This window comes from Saccostrea cucullata, unplaced genomic scaffold, assembly GCF_032062105.1.
Source record: "Saccostrea cucullata isolate Sc308-1 unplaced genomic scaffold, CSIRO_AGI_Scuc_v1 ctg1556, whole genome shotgun sequence".
In the NCBI taxonomy this organism is placed as follows: Eukaryota; Metazoa; Mollusca; class Bivalvia; order Ostreida; family Ostreidae; genus Saccostrea; species Saccostrea cuccullata.
The window spans coordinates 16,040-35,145 of NW_026939401.1; the positions used below are offsets into that span (position 1 = coordinate 16,040).

Genomic DNA, 19,106 nt, shown 5'->3' on the forward strand with positions numbered 1-19,106 from the left:
CTCGCGAGATTTCTTCACTTCCTGGATACAGTGTGCAACAACCTCGCCAGTCGATAAATTGGGTATGTAAATAAATGATTTTATATCGTTTTACTTTCAGCTTCCTGTAATTTTTGGTTCATATTTTGCGTTTTCCTTGCCCTGAATTCTGATTATTTCATTTGAAATTGTACATAACTTTCTTTCCAGAATACCGAAGCCATCATTTCCAATCCTTGAAAATGATGGTCCAAAGACAGCGGAGGACCCGTGAGGTGACGGGTCCGACGCCTCATTCAGTTGCAATCGTAAGTAAAATAAAATTTCTTTCACAAAAATTAGTCTGTTTAAACTATAAATACGCAATATTCTCTTTAAAGACGTAGACAGGCTTTTGCCTGCATTAACTTCTCTTAGCAGGCCTTGGACATGTTTGCATTCTAGAAAATGTGTAAAAAGAACAGAGACATTTAAAACCATGCTGGTTTTATATGTCTCTGAAAAGAACAACCATAGACTGCCTAAACTTGAACTAACATTTTGACTGAAATATATCTGATTCTACATAAAAGGCATGTACGTGTTAAATTAACGATTTAAACATAAATACATAAAACTGCCACGAGAAAACTAACCTTTACATGTTGTTAATCCATTTTCACAAGTTCTCCATCCTGGATTTAAATTTGAGTAAATAACTCTTGAAGGACACTCGTAGCTCCTCTGGTAGCTCTTGCCTTGCACACTGAATGGAGCTTAGCCGAGTCAGCAAAGGATTGCTGATTGTGGTAGAAAAGCATTAATTTGAAAAAGATTGAGTAGCTATCAATCTGAACTTGTAAATATGGACAAAAGATATGTTTTCTTTTGAAGGTTGAGTTTATTTATGTTAAAATTGTTAATTTTAACATGTCAATTGTATGTGTAGGCTGTTACTGATTCTACATTTTACACATTTTCCAGAATCAAAACATGAAGATGAAGATGAAAGAGAATAATGTTGTTTAAATGAGGAAAATAATATCCCATCTATCTATCTTATAAAATTATAAATTTTACATAAATTTGCTGTGCAAAAAATATCTTAGAATTATCTGATATAATTTTTAAAAAAAATCTGTATGCATATTCAATATATGCATTGATTGCAACATTTACTTTTGTCGAGCAAGTTTTTCTGTCATTTTACAGTCTGTGAGATTGGTCTCCATGGACTTTACAACATGTAGGGGGTACAGAAAAAAAATGTTTTCAAATTTGTTGCTTTGATTGCAGGGATCACTAATAAACATGTTAAACAGATACAACATGTAGGGGGTACATGACATAAAAAAATGTTTTCAAAGTTGTTGCTTAGGAAAGTGATAACATGCATTAATGGAAACAAATTTGTCGTTTTGTACATGTTTCGTGTATTGAAAGTTAAAAGATTGAACAGGGATCACTAATAAACATGTTAAACATGCACTCTTAGTTAAACAAGAACAAAATCTTTACTTTCACTATATTGTTTACAGAAAGCAAGACCACCAAATGTTAAACCACCAGAATATTTAATATTGGAGAGAAGAAAGAAGGAAGATATGCTTGAAAATTACAGAAAAAACACACAATATATGGAATTTAATGACCTGAAAAATGAATGGGAAAGGTCAACTGACAGAAAAATCAAATTAAACACAGTAAAAAGGAAAGTGGATGGTCTCTTGTTAGCTAGTCAGTTTACAATTGAGGATAGGAGAGAAAGGTATGGAATGATTTTATTCAGAGTCTGACTAAAAACCCATGAATGAATGAAAATTAAAAAAAGAAAGAAAGAAAAACAGTATAAATAACTGTCTGCTGATGCTGATTGCCCTCTTTAGTTTTTAGTGATTTTAAATTATCTTAATGTTGTGTTATTTTCAGGTTAAGAGCAATGCTTAGAGCAGAAGAACAGAGTTACCTGAGGGAAATGGAGGCTCGGGAGGAAACCGTTCTGGAACGTCAAGCCAAAATGAGGGAACGTGCCAAATTTTTAAAAGATAAAAGAGAAGATGAGAGGCTGCAATTCGTTCAAGAAAAATATGATCAACAATTCAGGTATGTGTTATATGAACTGTATTAAAGTACAGCGATTTTGAATTAATACATGTTTAATCCCATGAATTAGAATTAATTTTCCTAATGTGCTATTATAGTGAATGTTAAATTCAAGTCAATCTTTCTGTCCAAGACTAACAAAAATTCAATAAAGCAGACATATCTGAAGATTCTCTTTTTTGGAAATTTGATATTATCTCTAAGAGTTTTTAATTCAAAGCAAGTTAATTTTTGACAAGAGAAAGATGGAAAAAAAAAAATCATTTGCCTATAATTACATTTGATTTACATGAATTTTAAATGACCATTACAGAAGTTGATGCAGGATAAATAAACAATTTTATGGCAGCTTAGTGCCCAGGGTAGTTAATAGTAAATGTATATAGAAAAAAAGAATTGAGGTATAAAATTCAAAGCTTTTATTATCTTATTTTTAGAAACCAGTGTGAAGAGTTAAGGTCCACAATATCAAAGAGACAACAAGATGAAGTATGTGTAGATAGACTGGAACAGCTCCGAATCAAGGAACAGCTGGAGAAAGAGAGGAAGGAACACGAGGCCATGTATGCCAAGCTCTGGGAGGAAGACATGTAAGTACTAGTCCTACAGATTATTTTGTATGATTCTGATATTCTGAGGAAATAACTTTTAGTCAGAATGCTGTCTTCATTTCAAAATCCAAGAGATGAATACTTTCAGGATAATTTTTTTGAGTCCTGATTATAAATTTTCACTTGATTATTTCTCTTTTTATTTCAAAACTTGAAATGATTATAGGATTTTTTAAAAAGTTCATTAAGGTGATTAATTTGAAACTGACTAATTTGAGGGATTGGTAGGAGTTATACCTCTTTCACAGCACTTTCATTAGAATAACTTTCTCAATTACAGGTTGAAGAAGGCTGCTCGTGAGGAGAGAGATGCCCAGTCAGCTCACGAGAGAAACCAGGAAGTCTTGTCAGTCCTCAGGAAGCAGATGGCAGCACTGGAGGAGCAGAAGGAGGCAGCTCGACGCCTCAAGGAGGAGGAGGCACAACTCCTGGTGAGTGATTAACAACCTTATGTGACGTCCTCCTATTTGCTTCATTCTTATAATGGATGGTTGAACTTTTTTTTTTTGTTGGTAAAATGGCACAACAAGAAAACTAAAGCCTCACTAAATCAATTATGTTCAATATTTAGATTAAGGAATGTATAATGAGGAAAAAAGTTTAATTCTGTTTAAACAAATGAGCATAGAATCCTCATTTTAAAAAAATCAAGTTTTAACCAGCTCAGAATAAAATACCAAAAATGATAATAACAGCTTTATTGTGGTTCTTATATAAATATATTTTGTTTTACCAAAACAGAGGGAGCAGGCCATTTTAAGGCAAATGGAGGAGGCTAAAGCCAGAGAAGAGAAGCTCCGACAGCAGCAGGAAACCAGAGATGTGCTGGACCTCTCCCTGAAACTGAAGATGAAGAAGAAAGCCAAGGCAGAACAGGAACAGTTGGCCTTTGACCTCAAGATCCTGGAGCAGCTATTGGAGGAATCTAGGAATGAGGCTATGGAACAGTTGCAGAGGAAGGTATGAAAAACATTTCATTCTATACATTCAAGTGTTAACACAACTACCCGTTAATTTCAGTTATATTTAAGGTGTGAGTAATATTTTGTTTTAGGGTTTTTAGTATTATATACTTATTACATGTATAATGATCTGAAATACATGTTGATATTCTTGAATAAGCTTGCATAATAACTTATTTTGTAAGTAATTTATACCTTTCTTTTGAAATGAATTGTATATTTTCGCTTATATATTTGATGTTAACATTTAACAGAAAGAATTGCGTGAAGAAGACAGGCGGTACAGAGAGTATTTACATCAGTTGATGGAGGAGGAGAAGATCAAGGAGCGAGAGCTAGAGAAGCTGGTCAACGAAGAGGTGGAGAAGATGTGGCAGAAGCGTCTGAACCAATGGCAGCTGGAGAGGCAGGCCAGGAAGAAGCTGTTACAGGACGTAATGGCAGGCCGGGCCGTACAGATCAAGGAGAGATGTAAGTGTCCAGCAATCCATTGTTATCTCATTCCACAGGATAAATCTGTACAGTCCAGGGGACATCGTGGTTAAAAGTCGTGGTTTTCATGTTCATTCTATTTCCTCAATTTCTATAAAAGTAGAATGAACTTAAAAACCAGTGACTGGCAATAATGAGAAAGTATTAGAAACAAAGCATATACAAAGTAAGGATGGATATGCCCCTTAATTCACTGAAAGGGTTTCTTTAAACTGAAGATACCCTCATTATCTCCATAAGTGCATGATCTTATCTTGCCATTGACATACATGTACAACAACTCTTTCTAGCACAGCTTAAAACTGACAAAAAATGTTATGTTCTTCTTGTTATACAAATGGATTCATAAGTATGGATTGATCGCAGAGTTTCAGAAAAATCTTTAAAAGCTTAACCTTAATTAGTCTACATGTAGAATCATAAAAGAATTATAAAGCACTTAAATTTGTTATTTACTTAATACAAAATGGTTAGACATACTAAATAATTCTCTTTCAATTATTCTTAAAAAAAAAATCAATATATTTAATTAATGTAATATGATTATTTTTTCAAACTTCAGTGGCAGAAAATGACAGAAGGCAGAGACAGGCAGAAGCTGAGAGACAGGAATTACTGAACACCATCGAGGAGAATCGCCGACTGGAGGAGCAGCAGGCGGCCAAACTGTGGGAGAAGAACTACAACTACCAGCGGGACCTGGAGGGCCAGATCATCTACAACCACCGGCTCCGTGAACAGGCGCAGCAGAGGGAGGCTGAGGAGTTCATGCTGGGAATGCAGGCCGAGCGGGAGTACCAGGTCCGACTCAAAGACTGTCTGGATAACGCAGAGTATGACAAACTCCACCCCCTCAGAAGGGCCATGCAAAATAGTGCTCACTAAGGAGAAATTAACTATATGGAATTGTTTCCCCTTAATTGTTAATACTATATTTTGAAATGTGTGAATATTATTTTATTTAAACAAAATTTTGTATTGATACAAGAACAATGCCTTTAAATGTATGCAGGTACATTCCGAATAAATACACAAGAAAGCACTGTACGTTTATAGGCTAGAACCTGTGTTATTTGTTCTAGAAAGAAAAGGAAATTGAAAATGTTTCTTTCATCTTTTTAGGATTGTTCATGAAATATTAACACTCAGTTTTTAATTTTTTTTTTTTACAAAAAGTTAGTGAATATATATTGTTGTTTTAAATACTTTTTTCAATGGGAAAATATGATAAAGAATGAGGATTTGATTGGATGAATGAGTTGAGAGAGGCGTGGTTGGTGTTTGTTACACTTTTTTATTTGGCATGCAAGGATGAGTAAATATGATGGGAATGTATAAAGAATGGAAGCCAGTGACAATATGATTGTGGAATTCTGTCTTTAATGACTAAATGCCTGCATTTACTGTGATATGTTGTAATTATTATTTACCAGGTAGCCATATTAGACACACTAAATTAAGTTTACATGTAATTACACAAAATTTATATATAAAGGTCATAGTAAAATTAAAGGTTGTCGAGTTCATTTTATATGATTAATTCATGAGTGAGGTCTTTTTTCCTCTTATCTGTTAAACAATGTATAACTACATTATTTTGTGTTTTTTTTTTCAATGTTTGTGTTAAAAATCTCATGGAACCTTATATACAGTTGAAGAGAAAACATTAAATCACTCTTTAAAAGAATTATCGTTTTTATGTCTTTATAGTTACTTTTGTGGCGGTCAGCTGGGTTCAATCGCCGATGGCCAGATAGCTCATTTAGTAATGCACCTGACCGGAATTTCAGGGGGCCTAGGTTCAAATCCCGGTCTGATCTGCTGCATTGCATTTTCTCCTCTCCCGTTACATTTGGTGCCGTGCCGTGCCATGCCCTGGAACTGACAGGCGAGAGGCCTGCCATGGATGAGCCTGGGTTGGGGTCTTTGGAGGGCCAAAGACCTTTAAGGAGGGAGGAATGTGGCGGTCCGCTGCATTTTCTCCTCTCCCATTACACTTTCAACAATAAAATACTTACTATATTCTTGGTTAGTACAGCTATGAATGTTTGCAACAGTGCAGAAAATACCTGAGTGTAAGCTGAATATGTTTTTTGTTTTTTTTTTCTGGAATGGTTGCAGCTATTAAATAATCCCCCCCCCCAAAAAAAAATTGTTGTGTGTTCCCTTTGAAACTGTCTGTATGCCAGCAACATTATCTATTATTGATATATTTATTAACCATCTTTAAAACGTGTTTGGTTACCCTCTCCCAGATGACTGACTTAAATGATCTACTGCAGTATATCGTACAGTCCAATTTACCGATCATTGTGTAATTAATATTATGTGTATTAAAATCATCCAGTCTACAAAGAAGTTTCCTGGACCACAAGATGTTTTGTTTTGTTTACTTGTTTACTTGTTTATTTGTTCAAATCAATTCAAAGAATGGGAATCCTTCAAGGAACTTTTCATTAACATACCCTATCATGATACTGTGTACCAGTTTGAAAACTGAATTAAGGACTAATGGTTTATGAAAAAAAAACACATGATGTTAATATTTCTTATTTATTATTTCAATAACAATAACAACATTGACAAGGACCTTCCGCCAAACTGCTTGACCCCAGTGGAAGGCGCATCCGCGTACTGTGGCAGTGGGGAAGATGGAATGGGCAGCTTTCCACATGGCCATCTCGTAGTCTAGGATGATCTCCTGCATGGACATGGTAGGAAGGAGGTCGTTGACTGCTGTGAAGACTGCCTTGTAGTCCTTCTTCTTCTTTCCAGACATCAGAACAAACAGGAGTGGTAGCTGAAAAGGATTAAAATAATGTGAATTGGTTCTTCAATACAATGTAATTCATTGATCCAATAAAATCGCTTAAATCTTATTTTTTAACATATTATATTCCACCTTGCATTTTAGGATGTTGACTGTATTAAAATTTAATACATTAATTCAATGACATCTGTAAAAAAAAAAAAAAAAAAGAGAGAGATAGATACCTGTTTGTAGTTCCCCTCGCTGGATTTCACAAAACTGTGAATTGACAGAAGCTGGGAAAAGGGCTCCTTGACTACCTTGAAGGTGGCATCTATGTACCAGGATTTGGCACGTCCTATAAGCAGAATAATCGGAATTAGACAAAATAAAAAATCAAATATTTTATAGTAAAAACTGTTTTTAGAAACAATTAACAAAAAACGTACCACTAAAATATTTAAATATATATAAATATAAAAATATTTAAGTTTAATGTTACAAAGTGTTTGAATACCTAGGAGGTGGAGCTGTGCATCGGTTGCAAACAGCAGGTGCCGCCGCTGTCCAACCCAGACGTCTCCCCTCAGAAACCCATCATGGACCTTGTTGATGAATTCCTCGATCGGTTCGAAGTCCAAACTGGTGGGATCTGCTGGACGGGAACTCTAAAAGAAACATAATTCATTTTAATAAAAATACATATTAAATAATAATAAATTTTGTTTTTGATTTATTTTGATTTTAATTCTTTTACTTTTATCAATTTAAAATTATGTTTATATATTCAGTTTCTTTTATCCATAACTTTTTATCATGTATTTACCTCTCTCACTCGATTGGCCATTCTGTTGAGGGACTGCAGCTGGGGAAGGGGTAATGGTTGATCTTCATTTACATCAAGAACAGCCCTGTTGACTAGTTGAGATGCTGGTGCAAAGAGGTTGTCTTTTGCTGCCTTCTTTATCTGGGAAACCACAGTTGCAACGGCTGCTGTCCCTACAGTTGGCCCATGGATATGGGGTTGCAGTCCCTCAACGAAGGCATCTCCATGTTGTCTGACAGTTGCAGGGCACTGGAGATTCTAAAAAAAATAATGCACAATATAAATACATGCAAATACAACTAGTAATAAATAAAAATAGGAATTGAAATAAAATAAGTTATTAAAATAAGAAAACTTTAAATACTTAAACCTAAATGCACAAGTTATTAAGATAAGATAACTTTATCAATAAATACTTAAACATAAAATATGCATAAATTTATACCTTGGATCGTTTAGTGCAACGCCAGTCTGTCTTCTCCTCATTCTTTCGCTTTACTGTGTACGAGAAGCCTCTGTTGTCCACCAGTTTGGGTTTCATCCTTATCGTGGCCCCCTCCACCACCTGGTACGTTACTGGTAATGCCTGGAAAATGAGTAAATTCATAAAACATAGAACATTTGAGATGACAATAATTTTACTTTTTTAATTAGAATTTATTTACTACATGTATTAATTTTCAGTTTAACATTTGAAAATTGTAATTATATAAAATTGAATTACTGTTTCATCCAAGTGACTGTTTTCTGTTGGCGGGTTCTCTAACACAGTCGATTCGTTCACAGGAGGCTGCGGAGTGAACTGCTGAACAGGCCCATCATCAGTCGTGTCTCCCTAAAAACCCAAAAAAGGTTTATTATAACCAATATATATACATTTGTATATACAGAAAATAAAAAAAATTCTGAAAAGTTGTATTATATATGTTTTTTAAATATTTAGATAGTGATTTATTTCATATTTTTCTCATTTTGTTTTATTTTTTAATTCAAAACAATTATGTATTACAAATAAAAAAAGTGAATACCTCTTCAGTTGAATGGTCTGTGCTGCTTCCGTCTCGGGTCTCCACTGTGGAGAGATCATCCAACAGTGATGGCAACGTACCAGTACTAACTGAAAACAAAATTGTGTTTTTAAGTAACCTTTGTTTATAAAATATTCAATAACTATGAAATCAGTATAAGGGATCATTTCCAATTTTAAAAAAAGGTGTCTTTAATCTTTGTTTATAAAGTATTTATATTCAATATTTAAAAAAAAAAATATTTCCTCTAAAATATCAACATACCTCTAGTGCTCTCTAAAACATGGGCAAAGGAAACTGATGTCTGCACTTCTGCACATTCATCTGGTCCAGGGACTGGTTCCTGCTGTAAGAAATTACAAGAGAAAACTATAGAAACATATATTGTGTGTACACAGTTTAAGTTGAAGTTTAGTTATCTAGTTATACAAATACAAATGCTTTAATATTTATTATTTCAAGAAAATATTTCATAAAATGTGTGTTATTATGCAAGTAGTATTTACAAACCTGTGAACAGTTGCTGCATGTGAAATCAAGGGTCTCGAGTCCTTTGTTGACCCTCCTGTACTGCTGTCTGGTAATACCTAAGGATAAATGAAATAAAAAATAATTTACTATGCTTATATATAGAAGTTTACTAGATTCCTGACATGTTTATCTGATATCAAGACTTCTTGTATTAATTTCATATATCTCTATAATATTAACAGTCAGGGGTGTGACTGAAATCCATCATTTTTAAAAATAATGGATAATGGTCATTTCTTCTAGTATATAATGTACACAATTTTCTGATTTTTGTAAATATGAAGTCTTATTTCCATTCTCAAGTCAATTTTCCCATCCCATTTACTACAGTAATTAGATATAGTACACTATCCTGCCATAGACCCTTGTGTAGAGAAACATCTTGACAAGTAATTGAAATTAAATTTTTTATTTAATTTATGTGTAAAATGCTATTAAAATATATAAGTCCTTATATTATAGAAAAAATATTGACTTCAAATTTCCTACTAGATGCTTTTAAAAATAGTGATTTTCAGGCAAAAACAGTGAAAATTTTATCTTGACTAGTTTCTTCAGGAAAGTTGTAAAATATTCTTCTTTTAAATATGAGACCTATATATTAGACTATATGTGGTATATATTTTATATGTTGTATCTGTATATACTCTTTACAATTCTCTCAACATTAATATATATATAATACATGCTTTGTGGAACAAAAAATATGTACAGAAATTAAATTTAACGATCTTAAATTTATGGGTTTCCGAAACAGGAGGGAGGGAGGGAAGTTATTTAAGAAACATTTTTCTGACTTTTAAAAAAGTATCTAGTACTATCAACAAAAAACCCTAATTTTACATAGATCTAAGACTATATTTCATTTTTTTTGTATAGTGCATGTAATACAATGTACTTGTAATGGGAAAAAATTGATTAAAAAAAATCTTCCAACTTTTGGTCAATAAAATTTTTTCAAGATGGGACATTTCAATGAGATGGGAGGCAATTCCAAACAAACTATAATTTTATTTATTGCCTAATATATGATAAATATTGTATGCTATACTAAATATATTTATATATTTATATACATATCTATACATCAATGCATATGGTCCTGACAACCAGTAAATATATTTACAATATTTAATTGAATAACCAATTTTGACAAAAACAGTGAAATCAACTTTAGCTCAAAGGAGCTACAAATAAGTCTCTGCAATTATATTTAGATGCTATTTTCACACATACAGTTGCTAAATTGTCAGGTAATGCTCTATGATTTTTTGACGGACACTACACTTATTAACTAAACTAATCTTAAATTAAATATGCTTAACTACATATACTTACCAGTTTCGCAGGTTCTGTGCTGCCAGGCTTCACATCTGTCGCACTGAACAGCCTCTTGTCTTGGTCTCACTTCTGTGGTGCACACAATGCAGCGGGAATCTATAATTTAAAAGATGAATTAATAACTAACAAGCTAATTTAAAAATGAAAGCTTTATTACATTAACAGGAAACATTAAAAATTACATGTATTAATATTTAGCTTATATTAATTTCCAATTCAAACTTACTGTCATGATACTGGTTATTTTTCATATATATTTTTTGTTCCAAAGTACTGTTGTTATTGAAATTATTTACATGTAACATAATAGATCTATACACATTGTAAGAACTCTGAATCTTTATCATGATTATAGTGAATGTCTTAATTTGAAATAATTTGTATACATCATTTATATGTACACCTTGACAGGGAAAACTTTTCTAAGTTTCAAACTTTTGACCAATCCCTTTGTATAAATAATACAATAAAATATGTTCTTAACATATATTACTATTTCATTCATCATTTGACATTTTTATAATTCATAATTTTACAAACTTGTATGGTTCAATTCTGAGCCCCCCCCCCCCTCTTTTTGGCTTATTTGTTTATTTTGTTTCCAATTGTTTTAATAATATGTTCATATACCTCTTAGTATGTGAGTAATATATACTTCTTCTACTATAAAATAATTAAGGTAGTCCGATCCTCAGGTATATAAAATTAGCAGTTAAGTAATCAAAAATACTCATAAAAGTATCTCTGAATCCATAAATTTAAGTAAATTTATCCACAATATTTCTTTAAAGTTATAGATTACAGTTAATCATATTATATAGTGAAAATTGTCAAATCTCCCATATTTTTTCAGAAAAAGCGAATTGGAATATCAGCAATGTATTTTCTAATTGCAAACTGATCAGCAAATATATTTTAGGTTAAAAAACGATAGGTATCCAGGCATTCAGGGAAATTGTCATGATTTTCATACTTATTTGGTATTTTTTGTCTTCTATTTCCGTCATGTATTCTTTAACACATAGTGTAAAAGGCTTTTGCTATCATTGCAAGACATCACAGATCACTTCTCATTTCATAAAATGTTAATAATCATTGGTATCTAAGGCTGGATTCAAGAAAATCTTATTTTTCTAAAACTGTATTAATTTTTTCTCTTTTTATATGGTACAAATATCAACTTTTATAAGACCTTTTCTAAGACTTTCAAAGACCTTGAATCTTATAAAGATGAATAAAATGAAAATTGTTGCATGAAAAAATTTCATTTTCAAGCTTTATTTTGATGCATTTCAAATTAAATATTAATATTTGGAGTTATCCTTCCTGGCTGAGGATCGGATATCCTTAAACATCTATCATTTATTTTATTATTTAAAAAAAAACACTTCGAAATATATTCATTAAATCATTTAATATATTAATCTTTACTATTTGTGTATGTATTAATAAATTTAGAATAATTTTAATATGTCTTATATAGATATACTTTAAATAATTACAAAAATGTCAATTTACCTGTCATGGTGTGCCGTTTTTCTGACGATGTGGAACATCTGATATGGGTTGGTAATCATTGTAAGGATATATAGTCTTCCAATGATTATTATCATCTCCCAATTATGCCTCCTCGTAATTAACTCCTCATAGTCACCACCCCATATGACACGCGCTTGAGACTTGAAAGGATGCACCGCTACTTCTTGTTTGTTTAATGATTAGCACTTAATGAAATTGTTTATGGGTTATCTTTCTTTGATTATCGTCAATATTTGCCGTCTTTGAAGATTGTTAATGTATCAAATTAAACTTTTTTTCAATTCATAACTATATAATAGCATAAATAAAAATATATTATTGAAATATTTAATTGAAATTTGTTTGGGCCGAGCTGTCTTTTACTTGGGCCGAGCTGTCTTTTACTTGTGCCGAGGTGTCTTCAAATTTGGGCCGAGCCGTTGGGGCCGAGGTGTCAATGGGCCGAGATATCGTTGGGCCGAGTAGTCGTTGGGCCGACCAGTCTGACATTCTATTTTCCTACCCCTTCTTTGGCCCCAAAACCGGATCAAATATGGCGGCTTTGTTGAAAACGTAACATTTCATCCGTGTAGTGTTTACACCGTAACAGAACAAACAGGTAAGTTGTAATTTGACAGACACTAATTCATAAGTTTTAAATAAGATTAACTCCTGATACAGGGAAATAGCTATATAAAGGATGATAAAATGCACAATCGATAATTTATTAACCTGATAGAAAATGAATACACGATAATTTGTTAAACAATATTTGACGTCACCAAGTTTATCCAGGATTGGGCCTTTTAATATTTTAGCTTATTGTAATTAAGGTGGAACGTTTATTGTCATGAAAACTGCAATATCTTATTTTTATACATAAACATTTTGAAAATTTCTCCATTTACATTAGGCTGTGTTATTGTAGCTATGCCAACAGTACAAGTGCATGCTCTGCATTTCGAAATATATATATAGATACATGTGCAAGGTGGGTGGTTTGATCTATGTAATGAAGGGATGGTTTTCTTTGGGTAATTATGTTGTAATTTTCACATTTTTTGTGTACAATTTCGTGTGGGAACTTGCTTAATCAGCTGCTAATAATAATTATTAATGAAGTATAAATTTAAAAAAAAATGATCGATCTGATTTTTCTTTTTGAAATGTTATAATCCTTTGAACATGCACACAGTAATCAAAACAAAGTAAAAATTTCGCAATCATACTTTTCAAAATCTTTGTTAGTTACCACATCTTTGTCAAATTGTGTATGTTATACTTGTGGTCAATAAAGATTTCCTATCTTCATAGTGGCTTTCCATTAAATCTAAATGAAGAAATTCACATAGTCCATATTAATACAACATCAATTTTAATTGTACTTTTTTTTCCAATATGTGTTTTTCTTGTGATTTTTGCAGACTGAATGATTATTTTGTTTATATTATAACTCCTGAGTGAGCACCACAATCTCCTTACTTAGATCATGTAGATAATGTATGAATTATATTGACCAAAAATTGTTCAAATATTCACTCAGGGACCTAATAAGTACCTTATATTACTAAGGTCTCTGATTCACTTAATTGATTTCTTTCTTTCCTTTTTTTTTAAACATGGAAAACATTTTTTTACGTTCATTATTATAATATTTAATATAAACTTAAAAGTCACTCTCTCATTTAAATCCTTTTTATATCTCTAAAAAAAAGAAGAATTAAACATTAAATATTTGTATCAATAACATTCATGTACATTGTACTAACAACTGTACACTATGTTGGTATGATGATATGAAACCTGTCATTTAAAGGTTAAAATTGTTTTGTTATCTTTTTAATAACTCTAGCTTTTTGGATCTCCTTTTTTTTTTTTGAATTCCTTGTCCATGCAGACAGTTGAAGGAAGGGTTTATGTCATTAAAATAATCAATGCAACACAGAATGTTTTTATATCTTTTGTAAACTTATAATGCCTCTAGTAACAGCTTGTAGCATTTAACACTTAACATACTGGGAGATAAAAAATATCAAAATAAAGTGATGAATTGAACTCAATATTATAATATAATTTAAAATGGTAGAGGGTGAGCTGTTGGGGCGGGGTTGTATTGTCATTGAAGGAAGGCCCAGGTAATTGAGGGGGTGGAATATGAATGAATAGTTCATAGGTAGGTCAGGAGCTTAACAGACATTAGTCAGATCTACAGGAAATATCTGGTTTTTAAAATATTTCATTGACACAGAATTTTTTTCTTTCCTTATATTGATCAGAAAAAATTGATTTTTTAAGTCTTTAATTCATACAAAACATGTATTTTTCTTGATGATCTTGCACCATATCTTTTTGATATTAGGGAGTGTATTTAGTAATAATTTAGAAATGTGTTTAGAATCGATGCAAATATGTTTAAAAAAAAAAAATTAATAAAAAAAACAACAGAAACTGTCATTTTTCTTATGTTTAAACCTAGAACAGGAAGTATATGTTGTCAGCTTATAGTTTTATCACCAGATATTTAAACCTTAAAATCATTTAGAGTTTAACAAAGCATAATAAAATATCTTTCATGATACTTGAAAACAAAATTGTCTCATGTAAATATGCCATAATTTCCTTTATACACAAAGGACAGCATGTATTATTATAATAAATGTTTTGAAAACTAAAAATAGAGACAACTGATCGATGGTCAATCAAATCTATCCACTCCAACAACTTTTTTTTTGGTTTCCTGCACTCCATATTAAATAACACAACCTGTTCAATTATGGACAGTCTAATTTTAATTTGAAAAAGATACATAATTTTTAAGAGATATACAAATAAGTAGAGTAATATATTGAACATACGAACAAATCAATTTTTGTTAAGGTGTATGCACCACTTTGCTGACTTGTGACGACTACTTGATATCACAATTACTTATTACTTATATACTTAATTAACTTATTAAAAAATTCAATGATGCACCACTTTGCTGAATTGTGATGAGAATCCTTGAAACATTTTATCTCTATTGCTTTCATGATTGAGGTAGAAAACATCTGCTAGGGGGATAAAATGCTGTTGAATATGCCACAATTACTGTAATTTTTTTTTTAAAGAAGGTACTTAATAAAAAAGAATATTTTCAAATGAAATATCTTGCTGAACAATCAGTGATTCTCAATCATAAAATTTAAGAAATGCTATAGTACTTTTGATAAGTATTGTAATGTGCATAGCATAAGGTTGTCATAAGTTTTGGGAGTTGATAGACCCTCCTTAGTTATGGAGACAGACAGTTATTGATCAAATAAAAAATACCACTTAGTATGTCAGTGTTGAAGACTTTTTAAGCTACTGATACACACACTATCCATTAACTTATGTTTATATTATATGGCAACAATAGGTTTCTTTCGGGGAGCTTGATGGGAGCTCTAGCCTTTGTTATGTTATCTTTGGCTATGTTTATTTGTTTTAAGTTCAAAGAACCATAATGGCAGTATAAACAATGTTAGATTATGATGAGGAGATTCATTGAGCTCATAGAATGTGCTCAGACTGAAGAATTTGAAAAAAAAGATAAATAAGAATGAAGGAAACAGTCATAATGGTGAATGAATTTTTTTTTGGGGGGGGGGTTCTATTGAATTTGTAACTGCAGGTTTTGTTATCTCTTCCATTAGAGCTTTAAGGATATGTTTTTTTTGTCCCACCTGTCATCTGATGATTTTTGTCGGAGAAAGAGAGGATATCATATCATGGCATTGGAAAGAAACAGGAAACAAGTGCTGTCCTCAAGTGGGCAAATTAGCTCCACCCATCAACAGATGAAACTTCTCAGAGGGAAGGAAAGCTTTATTATCACTGGAAGATGAAGTTCAGATCATTTAGAGCTTGAAATACTTTCTAGTTTGTAATAAGTAATTATGTTGTATACTTTTTACTTGTATAATGTAAAGTGGGGTATTTTTGTGTGGAATAATTTTTCAGAATTTTTCCTATTACATATATATGCATTAGATTTAAAGGTAAAAAAAATGTCCAGCAAACCTTTGGTTGAATATGAGGGGGAGGGCGGGGGATGTCCACAATTTCCTGTCGTCAAATCTCATGTTTTTGTTAAGTCTTGGTTTTTGGAACAGATCTCATAGACAAAACAGATATAATCATAGACAAAATATAAGATAATTATTACTCATGTGTTTCTTTAAATATAAATTCTACTGTTTAAAATTAAACTTATGGTTATGAAAATTTAAATATCTTCAATTCATGCTAAATGCTAGCTATAGGCCAGTGTGTTAGATTGCAATCTATATTGGTATTTTGCTGTATAAAAGTGGTTATAGATATACACATGTCTATTGTTCATTTTGTATGTTTTGAAATGTTGAATGTTGAGATTCTTAGCAGCAAGTAAGTGAACCGTATTGTATAACATAATTAATGTTCAGTTCAGTAGTCTGATTAAATCAGGGGATATAACGTACTATTAATGCTGTGGTTGAGACACGAAATTCTAAAAGCTGCAGTCAGTGCGTTTGAATGAAGTGCATGTATACTGGTGGAACCATTAATAAGTTGACTGATGTATGACTATTGTGTTACACTGAGGATAGTACCCTGTTATTATGTGTAAATGCTAGTATGTGCATGTCAATGTCTGAGAGCAGATATATAGACAGCTGGGATATTGGCCATGTATAAAGCAGCAGTTTAATGGTTTGATTTTTTTGTGATAAACCACAGCTTTCTATAGGGATGTGTAGGTGTATTATGGTGAATATTTACTGGTAATCGAAATGTGACAAAAAAAAAATCAACACTGGACAGTTAGGAAATTGATTAGAAGACTGGGCAGTTCATATGGCTCTTAGACAGCCTTGATTTTAATGCAGATGTTCAAAAAATGAGGAATAGTTACAGTTAATACATGAGAAAATAATATCTCAAAGCTTTTCTGTTCTTTTGTGACAAGGAAACAATATCATCAACTAAAAAGACAGTTACCACTGTACTTATGATCTTCCTGTGAGAATCCTTGATCCTTATTTAGAACAATCAAGTGGTTGACAACATAAAGTTGTGGATGATAGTGATAAATGTGTAGTCTGAGAGAATGTACAAGGTATTGGAAATCTGAGCCTATTTGATGACTTGGTGAGATGTAACAGTGAGTTTGCCTATAGGGTGGTAATGTGATACTGATCGGGAGTCTCATGGCCTTGGAAGTCTAACACAGGAATGGGAAATTCTTAATTTTGATTAAAAACTTGGAAATGCATCTGGAATGGGATATATATAATAATGAAAGACAACAAGAAATCTGTAATTTGATAGCATTTAATTTTATGTATTATCATCAAGCCAAATTAGACCAGATTTTACTAGTTATTGATAGATTTCCTAAATAATATTTGTTGATGATGTGTTTAAATATCTGTAACTTGTGTACATTTTGAGATGAATGCAAGGATTGCTTATGATGCATTGATAAACCTTATGAGTAACACATTCAACTTCTTTAAATTATATGATATGAAACAACTGACCTTTGAATTAACAGGGCAATACTGTCAGGGTATTTCCATCTAAATATATCTGGTGATTTAATCCTACTTCTAACTTTATGACCAACTTAATGTCAAAGGAATTCAATTTATACACTGTATAAGTATATTCCAATTCTGATTGAATAATATTTATTCACAAAATAATTATTTTTAATTGTTACTAATTTTTTGCAGTAATAGAATCCCTGTTTGTCTGTGCAGCCTCTGAGGATGTATTGGAAGGAAGTGTGAGATTGGTACACCTGATGCTGGAGAAAGGTAAGGAGAACTGTTACATTTATTCCGTGAAGGACTCAGATTTCACAATGAACATCTGCCACACCCTCTTTGCTAGAATGCGGTAGTCGGTAGTTGATAAGGATTGTCTTAGTAAGATGACAGTTTATTGTTTGAGACACTGAAGTTGTTTAAGTGGGGAGAAATATACACAGGCAAGCATTTCAGTTTTACCTAGATTTAAAATTTTCGGCAAGTTTTTCTTCATTGCAAGATAGTGAGCATAGTTTAGGATACCTTAATATCTGAGAGATTTTGATGCATTTTTTTTCATTATAGTTTAGCCTCATTATGCAGTTTTGGAAGAAGGACAAGCCTATAGGTAAGTTTGAATTTACCCTAGAACTCAATATAAACAACCCAGTTTGCATGTACCCGTACATGTAATGTTTAATAGGGACTGCAGCAAGTAATCATGGTAATAGAGTATATTTGGCAGAGTGTGAAGAAAGCATTGATGAGAAATAAATAACAATATTTATTGGATCAGTTGACACTGCTGCAAAGCATAATACCCTGGCATATTTAAAACCTGTAATCAGGCTGTGATTTATTACATTCCATTACTTGTTATCGGAGTCTTGTCTTATATAAAACAGCAGTGTTTAAATTACCAAAATTGTAAAGTAGCTATGATATATTTTTGCTCCTTAAAATGTTTGAGTTTCCACTTCCGTGTAACGATCATTTCCCATAAAGTGAACAGGAGAGGATCCAGGTCTAATAAGATCCCTGGAGTTAGGGGGGGGGGGGATAGTGTGTGTGGAGGGGGGAGCTAGTCAGTCACCTTTAAGTAGCTTTAAATGCGAAAAATTATATGGCAGATTCCTTACTCCTTTAATTATCTTAATGAAAGAAAAGAATGATATAGAAATTTCATACTTCAAAAGTAAATTTATTGTTTTCTTATTTAAAAAGTCTCTATAAAACAACATGTTTGATGAGCCTGATGTTTATCTGTATAGAGAGCTGTCTTTCCTGTTGATCTGAGAAGCTTCTGAATTACGAATAATACACTTACACGATTAGGAAGAAGGGCTCACTTGTCATCTTTTCCTTATGATGATACAAGCTTTTATGTACTTAAAGGTCAACTAGATTCTTATATACAATAGTACATACATCATTGAACATATTAAAATTA

The 19,106-nt window shown here is 32.0% G+C and overlaps 3 protein-coding genes across 8 annotated transcripts in view; 2 read left to right on the top strand and 1 right to left on the bottom strand.

Moving 5' to 3' along the window:
• The first annotated feature begins 8 nt into the window (after nt 1-8).
• Nucleotides 9-5,290, top strand: LOC134253001 (cilia- and flagella-associated protein 53-like). Its single transcript, XM_062735530.1, has 9 exons — nt 9-62; nt 190-287; nt 1,497-1,726; nt 1,888-2,061; nt 2,499-2,651; nt 2,953-3,103; nt 3,414-3,632; nt 3,889-4,105; nt 4,689-5,290. Exons 2-9 carry the CDS (start codon nt 222-224, stop codon nt 5,009-5,011), a joined length of 1,533 nt encoding a protein of 510 aa, XP_062591514.1. The 5' UTR covers nt 9-62; nt 190-221; the 3' UTR covers nt 5,012-5,290.
• On the bottom strand, nt 5,196-12,625 carry LOC134253000 (uncharacterized). Its single transcript, XM_062735529.1, has 12 exons — nt 12,120-12,625; nt 10,599-10,697; nt 9,240-9,316; nt 8,994-9,075; nt 8,730-8,818; nt 8,426-8,536; nt 8,147-8,287; nt 7,702-7,959; nt 7,393-7,543; nt 7,121-7,233; nt 6,717-6,926; nt 5,196-5,204 (listed from the first exon to the last, which is right to left on the bottom strand). The coding sequence occupies exons 1-12, from the start codon at nt 12,124-12,126 to the stop codon at nt 5,196-5,198; spliced, it is 1,347 nt and encodes a 448-aa protein (XP_062591513.1). The 5' UTR covers nt 12,127-12,625.
• A 33-nt stretch (nt 12,626-12,658) lies between these two features.
• Nucleotides 12,659-19,106, top strand: part of LOC134252998 (phospholipid-transporting ATPase ID-like) — a 50,663-nt gene continuing 44,215 nt past the window's right edge. For 3 of the 6 annotated variants that reach the window (XM_062735524.1, XM_062735523.1, XM_062735528.1), the window contains exons 1-3: nt 12,659-12,738; nt 17,861-17,944; nt 18,242-18,284. In XM_062735524.1, coding sequence (XP_062591508.1) covers nt 18,254-18,284 — 31 coding nt within the window. In that variant the 5' untranslated portion in view covers nt 12,659-12,738; nt 17,861-17,944; nt 18,242-18,253. The other 3 variants (XM_062735527.1, XM_062735525.1, XM_062735526.1) reach the window with 3 other exon arrangements.